Consider the following 19,824-nt stretch of genomic DNA (forward strand, 5'->3'; position numbering starts at 1 on the left):
TTTAAATGGAGAACAGTACACAGAGAGAAATATATTCTTGAACGAAGATTATTACTCTTGGCTCAAGCTTATCATATTCTTATATATCCACAAGAAGATCATTTTGTTGAGCATATTCTCAAAGCAAGTATACAAATATTCTTGATTCTCAAGAAAATGAATTCTTAGTAAAAGTAAATCAATAATCTTGAAAAAGAGTATCTTAGTGTTACGTCAACAACCCCATTTTCGTATCGAGAATAGATTTCTTAAGTCAAGAATAATGTATCTTTCTTTTTAGAAAAACATATTCATGTAACAACAATCTTGCATAATTCTTCATTTGAGTATTATAAATTATTGACGCAAGAATGGATTTTTTGATACAAAAAATTGATATTCTTCGATGCTAAGAATATGACACACTTCATTCGATAATATTTCTATTATTACGAGTATCTTATACTTGTTTCTAAGAAATACATTCAAGAATCAATTTTTCTTGAGAGTCAAGAATAATTTTCCTCAGTGTACCTATCATCATGACCCACTCATCTCAAGTGACTTATCCGGGATCCAAGTAAATCGGATATAGCTCAAAATCTTTCGATAGAGGACATTCAAATATGCCTAGTGCTCGTATATCGTTTTGGCTGAATGTCCACGTCTCTGCTCCATATGTGAAGATTGGCCTCACTAGCGTCTTGTATATTGTTATCTTTGTTCTGTGGGTGAAGGCTTGTGAACAGAAGTGTCTCTGAAGACATCTGTTTCATCATCCCATTGGTAGTGTTCACGAGAGATCCGAGGTACACAAAACTATCAACTTGTTCGAAGAAGTATTCGCCAAACTAAATTGTTGGCAAAGAGTTGCTTGGCGAGTTTGTAGTGGCAACCGTGTACTATCTTTTCCTGGTTAGCAGTCATGCGAGTCTCTTTGCAGCTTGTTCCAATGCCTCCTTTTTACTGCGACCCAAAATAACAATTTCATCGGCGTATCCCAACTGGTTGTTTCGATCTATAAATGATGGTGACCATCTTATTCCAATTTTTCGGATTGCCCTTTCCAGTGCGAGATTAAATAGTAAGCATGACACTGAGTCAGAAGGATTTAGAGACTTCTGTTTATATCTTAACAGGTGATGTTATGTCTGTTATTATCATTTAGGTTAGACGTACGAGTTTCTCTGGTATCTCAAATTCTATCAGAGCGTCAAGGAGAACGAATCTATTACTAATAATAATAATAATAATAATTCACTTTATTGCCCAACAAAGATCAAGTACAGGACAATATTACAAGAAAAAGAAAATAAGAAATAACACATGCCATAAAACACATATAATTCACATAAACACTCTTACACTATTATTGATTATTAGTTAGTTTACACATCCTCTGCACCGGGGAGTTGGCTAAAACATTGGATCTGCAATTCCTCAAATAAAACTGATTTGTACTACGTGTTGCACGCGTAGGCACCGCGAAAATGATCCGCGACAACAACCAACCACAATCCAATTCACCTTGCACTAACTTCTGCAAAAACTTGATGCACTGGTCATCTCTTCTTACGTCTAGTGCAGAAAAATTGTGACGCCGCAGCAGGGATGCGTAATCCATTCCACGATCCACGATCTATTGATGATTGTTGTACGCCACTTTAAACTCAACAAACAGATGGTGCGTGTTGATGTTATGTTCAAGGGTCTTCACACTGGTACTCGTCGACCAACACCTGAAAACCCAACAAAATTTAAAATCTGAATTTGACACTTCTCTTGTAGTACTTATGCTACCTAGTATCACTCATTCTAATTATCTACGCACTATTGGTCTATGAAAACAGTTCCGTTGTATCGTGGTTCAATTAGACTTCAGCGTTTTTGGGCTATTAGTTATTAAATCAGATTTGACAATGCAAATACAATACCTATAATTTTCCTTATGTTGAATAGATTTATGAAATTTTTATGAAATAACATAGCTGGAATCAACATTATTTTTGATGAGCAATTTTAAGATATGGTGGGTATGTGATGCATTACTTCTTATTCTATCAAATGACAAATCTATACTGCTATGGCACGTTCTGGAGAAAGAAATCAAGGATACAGAAGGAATCTTTGATGCTAGATTACAACTTGGTAATATTGAAAGAAAGTAATACTTAAAAGAAAGCCAAGGTTGATACTCGATTACAATAGAAGCAAAGGTGCCATTGAGATACGGAGAAATATTTTGATGATTATAAAACGAAAAGGAGAATGTAGAGATAGCCTTTGGCATTTGCAGTATTCGTGATCTACATGGAAAATAATCCTTCAGTTTCTAGAATAGTGGAGTGAACAATTAGCCATGCTTGAAATCCAGAATTGTTCACAAGATGTACAAATCATACAAAATTTTCCGTTACGTACTGTATGCCCTTAAGAAGAACGTGACAATTCTAGGAAAATCAAGCAGAAGGAAAATTGTTATCTATGTTCCAGTAGAAGACCAACACTAAAAGCTTGTAAAGAATTCCAAAAGCCATTGTGCTCAACATTGTATTCGACATTTAGTAGATATTAAAAAATTACCTGGTAGATTTAACAATGTTGTGATGATGGTAAGTTTATTCTCAATATTCTACAGTAACTTCTTCATGTTGCCATTTAAGTTATCGAGGTTGACCAAGGTACAAAGTACATTTTCAATAGATACATCCTACCTCTACAGCGTATATTTCTACTTCTGAAATGTTTTGTGATTTGGATAACGGGTGCTCTGAATCGTTGGAAAATCACTAGGCAGCGCGCCCGACGAATCTTGGAACGCTTGGCATTATTATTAGACTTGATTTCAGAATGACATCTAGAGATGTCAACTTGTTTAACACATTAAGTGGTAATCCAGAATAATTTGTGACTTGTTAGTGTTCTCATTAATTTAAACTGGGTCGTGCATACTTCGGAATAAGCTTTTGCACACCTTATCTTTTTTGACTATATGAGCATATTGAAATTAGGGTCAAAACTTGACTGATACTTGACTGTACTTATCAAATTCTCTCTAACAATAACAATTGTTGCAATGATCGATGAGAAACATGTTAATGAACCAGATGGCAGCTTATCTGGCTGTCTTCTGACGATGTTTTCAGATTTTTGATTGTCAAAGTAAAGAAGCTGTAATGAACTAAGAAACTTCTTCTGTCAAGTGCAGCTCTTCTATGCGATTACGGTAATGCCTTGTATAGAAACTTCTATATTTCGAAAGGCACAAATCTGCACAAATGCTCTATCAATATATATATATATATATATATATATATATATATATATATATATATATATATATATATATACATCTATTTCTGTCAACAAGTATAACAATAATTAAGTCAACTGTTTAATTAGGATATCTTGTGAGTGGCATTCAGTCTGGCACCACAGTATATTTCAAAGTTTCAGTTACATCGACCTCACAATGAAAATTTACTGAAACTATTCCTGCGATTATTGTCAAAAGACATATAACCGAACTAATCATCGATGTCACCGGGTTTTCTAATTTTAATGTTGTCAAAGCGAAGAACCTGGAAGTGAAAGAAAAACTTTTTGAAGAGAAACCTTCAAAACGTTTACATGATTTTCTCTTTTTACAGCAATTAAATAAAGTGCTTTAAACAAACCCATACTTCCTGCTTTTTTAATTTTCATTAAACATAATATTATTACATGATACTGAATTGTCATAGAACATGATCAATCGTATTAGAGGTTATAAATATGGAAAATGATTCTAATCTGGTAAATCAGGTTTTCCCTGAACTTTCCAATCGACGTAAAACGTACTCTTCCAAATATTTTTGTTATTTCCTGCAATGTACATTTATTAGTTAGAGTCGTGTCTAAGTGGATAACGATATTTGTATATTACTATAATAATATGCCGGGACAGACAAACAGACACCGGAACTTTTATTATAAATCAAGATAGTGGACCAAGTAGGACAAGTAGAAAAGTCTTATTGCTAAATATGACTCATTGCACTTAATATCGCTAATCCAAGTATTCGTTGATCATATTTAATTGGTTACATCTCTTCATGACACTTTCTTGCAAACCTTTGCTAAATTTGCGATATTGTAACATAAGAAACAGCACATAAATATTACAAATGTTTGAGATGCACAAAACTAGGATAGTCTACAGAGTATCGTGTTCGTGTTGATGGTCTATTCGTGCCTTTGTGATTAGTCACTCTGTCACTTTGTGATTAGAAAACAGCAAAGCACGACGTCGTAAAATTTTTGCATGATTGTGGTAGTGCGTTGTTAAACTCAGCTTGTGTATCTAGAAAGGCACAAAGCAGGATCTTTACATAGTAGTCTTGATACATAGCCTTGGAGGCTCTACTAAAGTATATAAGGCTACTTTTGTCAAGCAGTATATCAATAACGAAAAGATGAAAGATTTCACCAGCTATATGTATGCTTGGGATGAGACTGAAAGAAACAGAAGTTCACAGGATTTCGCATCTTGTTCTAATAAGCATATAAAAGAGAACTCCTTGAACTATTGACTGAATAAAATAGAATTTGAAAGTAGTTTGAATGTTCATAAATAAAGTGCCAAAACTTGTACCTAATAGATGCGCTGAAAAAAAAAGGTGTTAAGTTTTGTTATGTTATATTCGTGTATTTATAAATGTTTGGCTTTTCGCCATGATTAATGAATCTGTCAGTTGTTTTAACATTTTGCATCCAAAACGATAAACCAATGTGCCAAAAACTCTTTCGACTCTACAAGTTAGAAAAGTTTAATTATAGTGGAAAAACTGACACACTTGCGCAAACAAAATATAAATCCTCTTTGGCAGAGAAATGAATGAAACCTTGATAATATACCTCATATAATTAAGAGGTGAAATCTTTAATTAAGTACATCTCCAATTATTTTGAAAATATATTTTAAAAAAATTGACGTAGTTAAATCCACAAAAAAAATAGCAAAAATTTCTTTTTAATGAAATCGTAAGCTCCTTTCACTGGAGATCTCTCCTTGTAGAAAAGTGGATAATTGCCACTTGACGCGACGAGACCGAAAGCACCAGTCAAAAGTTCAAAGAGGACTTTTGCCTGTCGCAGGCACACGTTTCCCGGGACAATTAAAATTCCATTGGCAGGAACGGTTCTTCTGCTTTGCTCTTAACGTCCGACGGGTTTCCTAAACAAAAGTCATTACTCTCTTTTTCGCGTGGACATTAATCAAGTGGACCCCTAAGGGCTTGGAGATAACCCGCCCACAGCGGGATTTTCATTGTCTGTGGCTTCTGTGCTGATATTAGTGGTTCTTTGTTGGTCGAAATCGGGGAGTTTATTGGATAAGGATGGATGATTGATATGGATGGCAGTTTTAGTTTTTTTTCTGTAGACAATTTATCCTTCTTGTAATTGCTTCCTTGGATTTTAATATTACTTGTTCATTAAGTCCTTTATTCGATTTCGCTTCATTTCGAGCTTCCGGAAAGTCCCCGGGCTAGCGTTCCAATTCCATCTGCGTACCGAAAACTATTAGAGCCTTCTCTAATTACCGGGGCGGAGTCGAAGTTCAGGAGAAGTTACAATGAAATGCAGTCCTCGGCGCATATAAACCGTTGTTTGCTGTGTTGCGGTATTGTGCGGAGTTGGTGACCCACCACCACCCTGGTACTGTTTGCAAACCTTACCCTCCTTTTGGCTGCCTCCCGGGGCTACAAATTACTTCTAACACGCTTCCAACAAGACATACGATTTCCTAGCTTTACTCGTAAGCTCATAAGATGTAAAATTTCCTCTCTTCCTTTATAGATACGTATTAAATACATACTATTCTAAGATTTGAGTTGAAAAGTTGTGTGTTTACAACATATAAAATTAAATTTATCAATTAAAATTAAATGGAAAGAACGTACACGATATTAATAAAAAAACGGATTAAAACGCTAACGACCAAACCATCTGTTACACTAACGTTTGCAAAACGTGTCGAATTGGTCGATTAAGTTATTTGTCGATAGAGAATGGTGGCAGCAACGGGCACAATGCGAGTATTGTTTAAATATCCGCGGTGATGCATTATGCGGAGTTTTGAAAATTGCAGAACATTTTTCAGCGGGGCGAGCTCGTGACAAGGGCCCCCTCTCTATTACGCGGATAAATAATTTCTGGTGCCTGCCCTGAAAGGCTGAAATATCGTTGACTACGAAAATTTCGATGCCATTTTTAAAATTCGCACCCGCCACCAGCTGCAGATTGTGCCATTCGTTCGTTCCTATTGTACCCAGTTTCCGACAGCGTTTCGACACGTATATTTTTAATTACGTCGGGTACACGGCCTATTTTTCTACATAAATAATGCCACAGTACGTACGTGACCACCCGAATTCGTTATCATCCTGCAGTGGGGTATTTTTTTGTTGTTGTCTATGTGTACTTTACATACACGCGTTCGTGGTCGCCCGCGGTCTGCATTAATATTTAAATTAAAGGGAACCGTAAATCAAGCCATTTCACCGACCATGGTTGAATATAGATGGAAAGTTCATTTTGGAAAAACGGATAGTACACGTTTCATACATAGAATTTAAAATATATTTTCATCGTCTACATAATTGGTTTTATATCGACTGTTGTTAGAATTACGTTTCGAACTAAATACTCCGAAACAATTTTAAAACTAAAAAAAATTACGATTCCGAGAAAAATCATTCCAAGAATGAAATGTAAATTTGAACGGTAGAAATTCACCGTTATACAGTGTTTATAATCAAAACAGAATTTAATACGTAATGAGCACTGCCATTAATACATTTTATGCGCATATTTGAGGGTCCCTGTGGGAGGTAGATGGAGTCCAAACGGCCGGTTCGGTCCTGGATTTTCCTACAGACAGGTACCAGGACCGGTGTTTATGCAAATCCAAGTTCAATTTACGCGCCATTTGAAATTAAAATTGCGTAGTTAAGGGGTCCACGCTTACAGTTCATCCAAAGGGTACAACTTTATCCTATCTGTTTTCAACAAATTTTCAATTTAACCCAAACTTAAACTTCACGTGTTTAATTATACTCCATCAGTAAACAACGAATCAAATTAAACTTTTAAAACTAAAACCACGAAAGATTAAGCAGCAAGAAAACTTAAGAAAACAATAAATAAATGAAACTAAAATCGATTCTTCCTCATATTTCCGGATATAGTAATGAATTTTAAAAATCTTTTAATATTTTTCATTCTCATAATATAGATAATTAAAAAAAAATTATTTTAATTAAAAGGCGGAGGCGCCGGAATAATTTCTTAAATGATTATTTCTTAATTTCATTAATTACTAAGAGTTCTTACTAAAATGCCATCCACGACCACATAATCTGTCGGATGAATACCAAACGCGATAGCGTTAATTGGATCCATTATCTCGCGGCACGTCAAAATCAGAGGGGAGAGAAATTCTTGGTCTACCTTACCGAAAACTAAATTCCTTCGAGATGCGAGAGTGCGTTCCTAAACTTGGGCGACTGTCGTCCTCATGAATATGCAATATTCGAGGTGTATGATCTTAATTATGACCCGTAAATTAATTATTGTGCATGCAAATTTCGCATGAGAGCTCCAATTGCCGTTAATGGCCTTATTACATGTTTTATAGGTTTCGATGGACACGTAATCTATCGTAATTGTGTTTAATGATCCGGTAATAAAGTTGAGGAATTATTAAAAATTCTATTCAAACTTCAATTAAGCTGAAATAATCAGTTGTTACTTTAAAATGCCGAGCGAAACATAATTGTTGATTCACTGACGTTTAAAAAGGAGTTGTAATTAATTGTAAAAATCGCAACAATTAATTCAAAACTACGCAGACGGATTCGTGTTCTGTTCAGAAGGTGCAATTTCAGGGTAATTAAACTCGGCAAACAACAAACGGTTTCAGTGGTCAGAATGCTGGAAGTTTGAAAAAAGCAAGCAAAATATCCGATGATGTAGCGTGGCGGAATCAGAGGGGTTTTTATTGCGGTCTGCTACGCCACGCGTATGAAATTTAATTAAAACCGGGAAACCATTTAACGATTATGAGAGTTTTACGTTGGATAATGACTTTCTTTGATACCCCACCTAGATAGATATCAGGGTTTACCCCAGTTTTCTAGTAGTAAAACAAGGATAATCTGTTATTTTAATATTTGTGTAATAAAGTTTAATTTAATGCGTTGGTTATTGATTAAAATGGGATGTAATCATCTTTTACTTCTTTATACGGTATATAAGCTATGATTGTTAACGCGCGGTAAAAAAAACCGGGTACAAAAATTTAAATAGGTGCTGAGTGAAGTATTTAATAAAGAAAAAGAATTTATATAAATAATAATTGTAATCTAATTGACGAAAGAATGATGTATAAAATAAATAATATAGAGCTTACGTGAAATAATTATTGTAGTGGAGGTAAGAGATGTGCTCGCAACCACCGTTCGATCGAAAGAGAAGAGCGATAAAAATCTCTTCGCTGAGATTTATCATTACGGCGCATACAAATTCGCGCAGTGACAAATATATAGTTTAAGGGTGGCGCGAACATTCCACCCACCAACAAAAAGGTAAGTGAACTTTTTTTACAAACATGAAATAATTAATAATTAAAAATTACATAGTTAGGCAATGCCAAAAAATAACAATGAAAATAATAAAAAAATAATAAAATAAACAAATAAAGAAAGAATTAACAATTTTAAGGTTTAGGAACTTTAGTTTCGTTGGCCGGCAGTGGACAGATTTTTATGGTTGGTCTTGTGAACAGTCCGTTCTTGGTTCGAATTGTTACAACACGAATCACACCATCGTCGCCAGGATGGAGCTGTGTGATTCGCCCCATCTCCCATTTCAAAGGTGGAAGTTGTTCATTTTTTACGATGACCAGATCACCGACAGTAGGAATTGGAGTTGGTGAGGTCCATTTGGATCTTGCTTGAAGAGTGGATAAGTACTCCATGGTCCATCTCTTCCAGAAGTCCTGGAGCATGCGTTGGAGGAGCTTCCATCGATCCAATCGATTTAGGGGAACCTTTGTGTAGTCTGGTTCTGAAATTAAACTATTTAGTGGTTCTAAACATAAGAAATGACCTGGTGTCAGTGGCTGAAGATCGTTTGGATCACTCGATATCGGTGTGAGGGGCCTGGAGTTGAGCACAGCCTCTATTTGGGTGAGGACGGTGTAGACCTCCTCGAACGTAAGACGTTGATCTCCAATAACTCGAAGCAAATGGGACTTTACTGATTTCACGCCTGCTTCAGCGAGACCATTAAAGTGAGGTCCACCAGGTGGATGAAAAATCCAATGGAGTCCTAGACGTGTTCCCGAAGCTTCTGCCATCTCTTTTAATTTATTGTTCGCTCCAACAAAGTTAGTCCCTTGGTCCGACAGGATTAAAGAACATCGACCTCTTCGTGCTATGAATCGACGTAATGCGGCTATGAATGCTTCAGTGGTTAAATCTGTAACTAATTCGAGGTGAATAGCCTTGGTGGACGTGCAGACAAATACGCAAAAATACGACTTAACAGACCGGGAGCCTCGAGTGCGATTCAATGTCGTGTAGATAGGGCCAGCAAAATCCACAGAGACGGTAGAGAATGCCCTCACATCAGCCACTCGACAAGAGGGAAGATCCGCCATAAATGGGGCGTAGGACCTTGGTTTACATCGGAAGCATCGTATGCATTTGGAGATGACACGTTGGATCACTTGTCGAGATGATATTATCCAAAAATGTTGTAGTACGATAGATTGTAAAGTTCTTGGTCCCGGATGTAGGTAAGTTTGATGAATATCTTGCACAATTAGTTCACTTAAACGTGATGTTTTAGGTAATAGCACAGGGTGTTTATGATCGAACGGTAGTGTTGCGTTTTTTAATCTACCACCCACCCTGAGAAGCTTGTCTCGATCGACAAAAGGAGCCAATTGACGATATGGTTTTAACAATGGTTTATTTTCTTTGATAGCAGTGAAAAGTGTAGCAAAATGCTGATTTTGAATAAATCGAATAAGAATATGGAGTGAGTTTTGAATCTCAAAGGGAGATAAAACTAGAGAATAATATCGTTTTTGTTTTTGACAATGAAGAATAAAACGATACATGTATGCAAGGATACGTTTGATTTTGTTGATAGAAGAAAACTTATTGAGAAGAGTGGATAAAATGTGAGTTTGCACCTCAGTAGAATTAACTTGAAGAACTCTTTGTTCATTGTGTATCTCTTTTATTTCAGGATTGATGCGACGATGAGCTGGCCAATTTTTTGGAGGACATCGGAGCCACGAGGGACCTTCCCACCAAAGTTGTAATGGGATTAAGGTTTCAGGAAAAAGACCTCTTGAACCACAATCGGCAGGGTTTTCCAATGAAGGTACGTATCTCCAAGAAGACGATGGTAAAATTTCCTGAATGTAATTGACTCGATTGGCGACAAAGATTTTCCATCGAGAGGATAATGATGCAATCCAAGCTAAGGTAACTTGTGAATCTGACCAGGCGGTAATTGAATCAAAATTAATTTGAGGCGATAAAATTTCTTTTAGATTCTCCAAGAGATTGACAAGTAAAACAGCTGCCAAAAGTTCCAATCGGGGAATGGAAGTTGATTTTAATGGAGCCACTCGTGATTTGGCGCAAAGAAAAGTTGTTGTTATTGATAAATCAGATTTTTGACAACGCAGATAAGCAACAGTACAATAACCCACTTGTGATGCGTCACAAAATAGATGGAGTTGAATTGACTGAGTTTTTAAAGGAATAGTTAAGCGAGGTAAGCGTAAGTTTGAAAGAAATTTAAGATTGTCTTTAAACTTTTGCCAATTTTGAACGATATTGTTTGGCGGTGTTTCATCCCAACCACTCTTTAATTGCCACAATTGTTGAATGAAACGTTTTGCTTTCAGAGTACAAGGAGTAAGAAATCCCAACGGATCGTAAATACGTGCAATGTCTGACAAGATAGATCTTTTCGTACAAGGAGTATTTCGACTGGTATGGGAATAGGAAAAATGATCAGTAGCAGGATCCCATTGAAGCCCGAGGACCCTGATATAGCTGATTTCATCGTAGTCCATTGAAACTGGATGTTGTAAGTCATCTTTTGATACTGATTGCAGGATATTGGAGCAGTTACTTGCCCATTTTCTGAGCTCAAATCCTCCCTTTTTTAAAAGATCTATTGATTCTTGCTGTAGTTGGCAAGCTTCTTCAATGGATGCAGCGCCAGTGACGATGTCATCAATATAGACATTGTTTTGTACAGCCTTTGAAGCCAATGGAAATTCATGCTTGTAAAGATGTGCAAGTTCAATAAGCGTTCGAAGTGCCAAAAATGGAGCAGATGAGACACCGTAAGTAACTGTGTTTAGAACATATTCTTTTATTGATTCATCAGGTGAAAATCGCCATAGAATTCGTTGGAAATCTCTATGTTTCGGTGAAATTAGAATTTGCCTGTACATTTGCTTTATATCACATGTAAATGCGAATGGAAAACATCTAAATTTCAATAAAATTTTAACGATATCTTGTTGTAATTTAGGTCCAATTAAAAGAGCATCATTTAATGAGTGACCATTGGAAGTAACAGACGAGGCGTCGAAAACCACACGAAGTTTGGTGGAGGCGCTTTCTGGCCGTAGTACGCAATGGTGAGGAATATAATAAACGGATTTCGAAGACACTTCAGGATTTGCGATAAGCGACATGTGCCCTGAATCCAGGTAATCTTTCATAAAATTGACATAATCGTTTTTTAGGGACAGATTTTTCAATAATCTGTTTTCTAAAGAAGTGAATCGTTTTAACGTTGATTGATAAGAACTACCCAGTATGGGTTCTTGGTTTTTGAAAGGAAGTGAAACAATAAATCTTCCAGCTTCAGTTCTTACATAATTTTGCTTAAAATGATTTTCACATTGATTCTCTTCCAAAGTTAAAGTAGAACTTCTTGGAATTGATTCAAGTTCCCAAAATCTTGGAAGGGATTCATCTAAGAAAGCGTCGGTAGTTGATAGGCATGTAGATGTTGTTGATGAAATAGAAGATTTTCCAATCAAAATCCAACCGAAAATGGATTCTAAAGCCACAGGATCATTGGGTTTGTTTTGAATGCGTCCGCTGAGGAAAACTTGTGGAACCAATTCTGCGCCAAGTAGGAGATCCACTTCCATGGAATTGCAATCGGGTTCAGGAGTGAAGTTTAAATGTTTAAGATGAGGATAAGCTTTAATAATGGATTGTACTGAAGGTTGATGGGAACAAATACTAGGTGTTATGAGAGCTTTGAAGTCTAAGGATGGTTCGGAATGTTGAATCGGTTGAACATGACATTGAACGGAGCCTTTGTTGCATATGGATGTCATGGAGTTGAGTCCTCTTATCTCTAAAGAAGAGTGATATGAACGAGGAAGACGTAATTTTTTTGACAATTTATCGGTGATAAAGTTGGACATACTGCCCGAATCAATTAAGGCTCGTACGAAGTGAGACTGTCCAAATCGATCTTTAATTTTCACAAATGCTAATGGTAAGATTACTCGTTGATGTTCGTTTTGATTTAACGGCTGTTTGATGTTCCACGAGGTACCCACATGAACTGAAGAAGGTTTTTTAGTATCAAAGTGAAGAGATGTATGATGATGTTGTTGACACATGCGACATCTATGGGAAGATGCACAATTTTGAGTTGTATGTTTGGAACTTAGACAGTTACGGCACAAGTTATGTTCTCTTGCTATCGATAGACGTTCAGCAGATGATTTGGCGTTGAAAGTTGCACAACGATAAATTGGATGTGATTCTTTGCATAATAAACATTTAGGAGAAATCGAATTTGTCTCAAGCTTTAGATTTGTGACTTTCTCTCTAGGATTATTCTTTATACGATTCATGAAAGGTTTTTCGTTGGATGTTAATACAACAGAATCTAATGCTTTCGCTCTTTTTTCTAGAAAATCCATCAACTGAGGATATGTTGGAATCTCAAAAGAAGTGTGCTCTGATTCAAAAGTGGTTTTAGTTTGCGTATCTAGTTTCAGCAAGAGCAAATTAAATAATAGAAAATCCCAATTATCGACTGGGAAACCCAACATACGAAAACCTTCTGTATTTTCTTTAAAGGTATCTATCAACGTTCTAAAAATTTTTGAAGATTCCTCTTTAATAGGTTTTAAGTTTAAGATTTCATGGAAGTAAAGGGTGGCTAGATGCCTCTTGTTTTGGTAACGTCCCTTTAAAGCGTTGTAGGCGATTTCGTAATTGTCATTGGTGACCGGAAAGCCTTTTAAAAGATTGAAGGCTTCTCCTTTTAAGGAAGTAAGCAGGTATTGATACTTGGCTATTGGCGATAGAGATGTGTTTTCGTGAACCATGGTTTTGTACAAGTCGAAGAAGGTATGCCATTCTTTGTAATTACCATCAAATGTTGGAAGTTGAAGTTTGTTTAATTTAGGTGTTGCAGTTATCGGAGAAGAAATCGTGGATGTCGGTAGATCTGACAGATTATGTAATAAAGCTTTGATTTGATAATATTCTGAATCCACCTTTTTACGAATAGCATCTTGGGCATCGAAGTCGACTTCTTCAACCAGGCCAATAATGGAATTGTGTGCGGCCTTAAAATCATCGTAGATTTGCGAAACATCATTGGCTCTTTCAGCAAAAATTTGATTTTGCATAGGATCGGAAGGGTTAGTAGGTAAGGCACGTCCATATATGAACGTTTCAGTTATTTGATTAATGAATATATTGCGTTTTAAGGTTAACTTAGCGAGTTTATCACTCATGATTGAAACCAAAAGAAAAGTTTCAAAAAAAAAAAAAAATAATCAAAATAAAAATTAGAATGCTTCCAAAGGGAAAAGAAATCGTCAAAAAATCGAGCAGACAAATATATGAAAAATAAAGATTCCAAAGGGAATGAAAACTTGCGTAAACAATCGCAAAAAAAAAAAATTCTAAAGGCAAATTAATGAGTAATTAATAAATTTCCCTTTAAAGAAAAAGAAGAAAAAATAAAAAATTAAATTCTTTAATAATAAAGATAGAAAAGAAAGAAAAAATAGAAATCCTCGACAAAAAATAAATTAAGAAAAATTGTAACTTCATAAACTGATGTATAATTACGTATTCTAACAATAAGTTTAAAAATAAAATAAGTGAAGAAAATAATTCTTGTTTGCAAATGACTAAAATAGCCGTAACCACTTTTTTCAGGTAACCAGATGTGCACCAAGTTGGTTTTGATGAATCGATAACCGTGAAAAAAAGTGGTTTTTGAAAGAACGGATGGCGACCAAATGTGAATAATGGACTCGATAACGGAAAATTGAATGATAATTAGCGATAAGAAAGGCTAGCAATCACCAGAAAACAATGAAAAAAATCCGAAATCGTCGTTGCCATCCGGCTCGAAGGACCAAATGTTAACGCGCGGTAAAAAAAACCGGGTACAAAAATTTAAATAGGTGCTGAGTGAAGTATTTAATAAAGAAAAAGAATTTATATAAATAATAATTGTAATCTAATTGACGAAAGAATGATGTATAAAATAAATAATATAGAGCTTACGTGAAATAATTATTGTAGTGGAGGTAAGAGATGTGCTCGCAACCACCGTTCGATCGAAAGAGAAGAGCGATAAAAATCTCTTCGCTGAGATTTATCATTACGGCGCATACAAATTCGCGCAGTGACAAATATATAGTTTAAGGGTGGCGCGAACAATGATAATGGATAATTTTAACTTTATCCCGACAAAACGAATACAATTCAGTCATTTCAGGATAACTTAAACTTTATACAAAGGTTTATAATATCTACGGTCTGAAGATTTGATTAGTAGAAGCTTCACAAGTGACAGAAATTTTTTCCTAGGATGGGAACACCATATGTACATTAGAACTCGAAGCTGATGATCTTGACAAACATCAAGAGTTAATAATATGGTAACACCTTAACATGGCAACACTTTTACAGCTATCCCGAATTGTTAATATGTTAATCTGTAAACACTGTTGCCATTCAACGGGAGAAAGAAAGACTTGAAATCTTTGATTTTTGGCGCAAAAACTGTTAAATTCATGGTGTACGTGCAGTTATTATCACTTTCAGAAATCTTAGAATGATTGATAAACTGCATAAGCAAATTGCAGACATAATCTCCTGTGAGGGCAAAATTGTTACATAAATTACATATCGGGTAGGTGGACCAACCAACCTTGCACCGCGACCCTAAGGATCTATTGCATCCCGATCAAATTTCACCTGCACTCCAATGCTCTTAACAAACATATTAATGTTTGCTCGATGAAAAGTCATTCAAATCCTTTGGGGAGATGATCTGCGGCCCAAAAATCGACAATCTGATACGATTCACATTTGGACAGTGTCATAAAACATGCTCAACCGTCTCTTCGTCCTTCGTACATAGTCGGCATTCAACATCGTCGGCTAGATCCAACAAGTTGAAGTGTGTCTTTAATCGGCAGTGCCCAGTAAATACACCCATTAGAAGTTTTATGCTGCTACGAGCAAGTCCTAAAATATTCCCGGGTTTGATAGTAGCGATGTTAATAAACAACTTAGCGTGTCACATTCCAGAAGAACTGGTCCACAGTAGGCGAAATCTCTCTACAGCCCACAGTCTAATCCTTTGTTTGGCCAACGCAAATGATACACTATCTGCTGGCTCTAGCCCTACAATGCTTTAGCGCTTTCCTCTCGTGCTAGCTCATCTGCCGCTTCATTGCCAGCAACCCCAGAGTGACCTGGGACCCAGATCAGAGAAACTATGTTATCACAACTCAGTGTGTTTAAAGTTCTTGTACAGTTATTAACCAGAGCCGACACCGTTTTCACGGCCTGCAGCGCCTGGAAAGCGGCTTGACTCTCAAGAAAGAACACCCGTGTCAATAGCAATTACTTCCGCCTGGAATGCAGTACATTACGTACCCAGACTGTAAGCTTGCGTAATCCGAGGTGTCATCCACCTGTGAACATGCAAATATCTTCCTGAACCAAGGCAATATAATCTGGTATCGAACATTAATCGCTGATAGTGATCCCGACAAATTTGATGGCATTGATAACACAATCTAAGGGAAGACATCATAAGCACTGATTATGATGTCTTCCGGATCCCATTAGTAGGACATGTCGGCATGTGTGGCTTCAACCTAACTCAATACAATTTCTAATGAGAGAATAATTTCGAAATAGATTGAAAATGTACGGTCTAACTAAAAAACCAGCTGGATGTTACGAGTACGTAGAAAATATCTGAAAATATTGTTGAGTTGGACCAACACAAAAGTAATCTCCAATGCGTTTATTTTGGAAACATCCACTTCGTCTATCGGATCGAACGGTGAAAATATCATTTATTGTGATTGAAAAAAGTTAACATATGAGCTATTAAGCACGGTTTATTTAACTTTTCTTTATAATAACAAAGGGAAACACTGTTCTAGGATTTAATATTTAAAGTTGATATCGAAGACATCATCTTTATCACTAAATCTTTTCCCAATTGTCAACAAAATTATCGACATATACATTTACATATGTTTGGCATAACCATACCTCTTTACTGTTTTCTGTTTTTGCAATCGTATGGCAACAAGCGTTACCCTTTATACTTAATCACGTTTTCGTTTGCCTAAATAATTTTGGTGTATTCAAAAGCTCTCTCAATGGTGGCGTGCAGTGAATCGCACTTGATACGGATGTGCCTATGGTATTAAGTTATAGATAGAAATCATAAGACTTATTCACGTATAACTATGTTCTTGATTCGTTGCTTCTTCATAGACACTCAGATTAAACGTTATTAAATTTTTTTATAAAAAACAGCTTTGCATGATAGAATAGTGAGTAGAGTACAGTATCCAAGTCAAAATATTTCTATTACCAACTTGTTGTATTATAACCCGAGATGTTATTTTTTTTACGTTACAAACAGCTTCTCCTCCTCTTCTGTACAGAAAAAAATTGTTCATTTTTTTATTTTATTAATCATCTGTTCGTGTTTGTGATGTGGCACTGGTCCCCGTTAGTGTTATTAAAGTTCAATATTTATTGCAATAAATAATTCTTGCTGAAACGTTTTGCTTAGTGATTTTATTTTTTTTTCTACACAACATTGATCATAAAGATTATGCATGAGTTTATTTGGTATAACCTCATTCTTCTTTAGTATCTTTTCTGCACCAATTTCCAGCATGTAATCGTGACTTAGCGAGGGGAAAGAGTAAGAAAAGTGTGTTGAGAAAGAGTGTTTGCTGTTTCGGCATTAAGATATAAAAAAGTTCGAATACTGTTTAATATGGAAATAGGGATATGAAAATATATAATTTAGTTCTGGGGGTATTGGAATCAATGTGAAGGAAGATTTTTATGTGTATATTAGAATGTATTGAAATTCCCAGTGATTTGGTCTTTTATACAATCTTGTGATCATTGTCCAAAATAAGGTTGCGTTAATGATAAGAGGAATGAAGATGAGAGAACACATAATTAAGAATGGTCATAACATAAAGGTTAACACATTAATGAGACCGTGTTTCCGACAGTGCAATGTGGGAAGAGGGAGAGCCATGAGAGAGACATTCGGCTGTGGTATTATTCATGAGTTATATGCGAGGACGGTGATATAGTGATGGGGAAGAACAATTATGTATTTTGACATCGTTCTCCACTGACATTGCGGAAAAGGTTGTGTTAGCGTGGAAGTGTAATATGTAAGTTTGCCTAGGCGGAAAGGGAGAGAAAGGTATTATTTACTGTATTCAGAGAGGAAACATGTAGGAGGGTATGCTACTATGTCATTGCCTTCCGTAATAGGTTGCATCAACTCCAGTCAGAGTGGCAAGTTCATAGCTCACAATGATAGTCGGATTGTAATGGAGTGATGGATAAGAAAAAAATACAGGAATATGAATATAAATGAGTACGTTAGATAAATTAGTACGTTACAACAAGATAGTTCAACTTTTGCCTCAGCATGGATGATTCAAAATGTGTTTGAATATATTAGGGTTGGCCAATATGTATGTGCAGCATGTGATGCGGTAGAGTTGAGTCCTTTGAAGTGATTTTAGTCAACAGCAGTAAAACAAAAAATTTAATACAACTCACTTCAATGCATCCCAGTTTGTCAACATTGGGTACGATAGCTTTGCAATGCCAGTGCATTTTGCATTAACCCAACCCAACCCAACAATGCAATGAATTTAAGAACTGGAAACAATTTTCCATGTTGGGTCTTGTTTATTGTTCATTGTTGCCCTTGAATGCCAAGGTAAAATCCTAACCAAGTAGAATTTATTGAAAATATTTCAGGAAGTTTATGAATAACATTTCGCAGGCTGAAGATAAAGAATAGAATAAGTATCGTCGCTCTTCTTCGTGAAAAAATAGAATCCTTTTTATCGGACTTACCATGCTACGTTTTGAGAATAGCTGTTTTACCAATGCAGTACTATCCAGATTTTGCAACTTAAATTCTTATGCCACGTTGCAAAATATAATCTCTCTAAGGTCAGTATTACCAAACGTCAATTCTTATTTTAGTTTTAAGAATGTTTTCATCTGCATTAGTATTGATTTCTTCAATATTCTCTGCTATATCAATGTCACTTCGTTCTGAAATTGAATCATTTATTCTCGAATAGACAGTTATTTTTTTTGTTCTTTTATTATTAATGGGAGAGTTTAAGAAAAGTAGTTTAAGTGCTTTCCTACTCGATAGGTAATATAGCTGGAAATTTTATTATTTATCAAGAATTAACTTGATATTGGTTTTAGTTTTAGGAGGACTTGGTAATTAAATTTAGTCAGCCAATAGGCAATTTCCAAGATTTCCAATTAAATTAAGTACATAACGTCTTTGAGTAGTCACAAGGAACCTATAAGATAGTTTCAAGTGGACACGCTATCATCTGCTCTGGAACAAATTATAAATGTTGAGTCGCTTCAGCGCGTCTGTTGTAAAGTATCTGTTGTTTGGAAACGATGGATTTTGTTATTATAAGAAAGCTCATGGGACTCAGATACGTTCGCCGATCAGATAAGTCTAGCGATTTTTTATCTTCTGGCGAAATGCCCCGCTTTCGTCGCATTTAAGGAATCATGTCCTCACGATCGTTTTTTACATCGAGAGATTGTTTTCCAGTAAGATAATGACCTCGATCATTGGACTCGTCAAATCAAGAAGTGATTCAGAAATCATTACGAGGATATCATGGAGCCGCTCAGTTAAAATGGGATGAACTCAGTAGATATACTAATACTACCACAACATAAAATCGAGAGTATACTAACAAGATATGTTGCGGTAATCACTTCCACATGCTTTCCTGCAAAATGTTGAAACTGTTTGCCACTCGTTTATTAGTTTTTATTTTATAGTGTGTCCAACATTCTCTAAGAAGTAAGTGCCTGTTTGGCAAGGTCTATAAAAATTAATTTGTTCGCAACCTGTTGATTGTTATGGCGATTGACGAAGGTTATTAAGGACAATACTTTCACAAATCACTCTTCAACCTTTCCCAAGTACTCGTCTATAACAATATAAAAAAATATTGAATTTGATTTGTTAATTTTTTTTTGAGTATTTATTTCAAGGAGGGTCATTTTTTCTACATGCCGCTAATTAAGGCTTCATTTCAAGGATTTCTAGGAGACATATTTCATGCAAACAAACGAAAATGGAAAACGCGCTGGCCGCATTTGCACGTGATTTGCTGGCAACGGGCAAAGTTTTATAATTAAAAAAGTG

The 19,824-nt window shown here is 35.8% G+C and overlaps 2 protein-coding genes across 3 annotated transcripts in view; one reads left to right on the forward strand and one right to left on the reverse strand.

Moving 5' to 3' along the window:
* LOC111424234 (tenascin accessory) overlaps positions 1–19,824 on the forward strand; it is a 595,836-nt gene that overhangs the window by 141,944 nt on the left and 434,068 nt on the right. The window lies entirely within an intron of this gene.
* Positions 8,738–13,831, reverse strand: LOC139432131 (uncharacterized). The gene has a single exon (XM_071200480.1). The coding sequence runs from the start codon at positions 13,829–13,831 to the stop codon at positions 8,738–8,740; it is 5,094 nt and encodes a 1,697-aa protein (XP_071056581.1).

This window comes from Onthophagus taurus, chromosome 11, assembly GCF_036711975.1.
Source record: "Onthophagus taurus isolate NC chromosome 11, IU_Otau_3.0, whole genome shotgun sequence".
Classification (NCBI taxonomy): domain Eukaryota; kingdom Metazoa; phylum Arthropoda; class Insecta; order Coleoptera; family Scarabaeidae; genus Onthophagus; species Onthophagus taurus.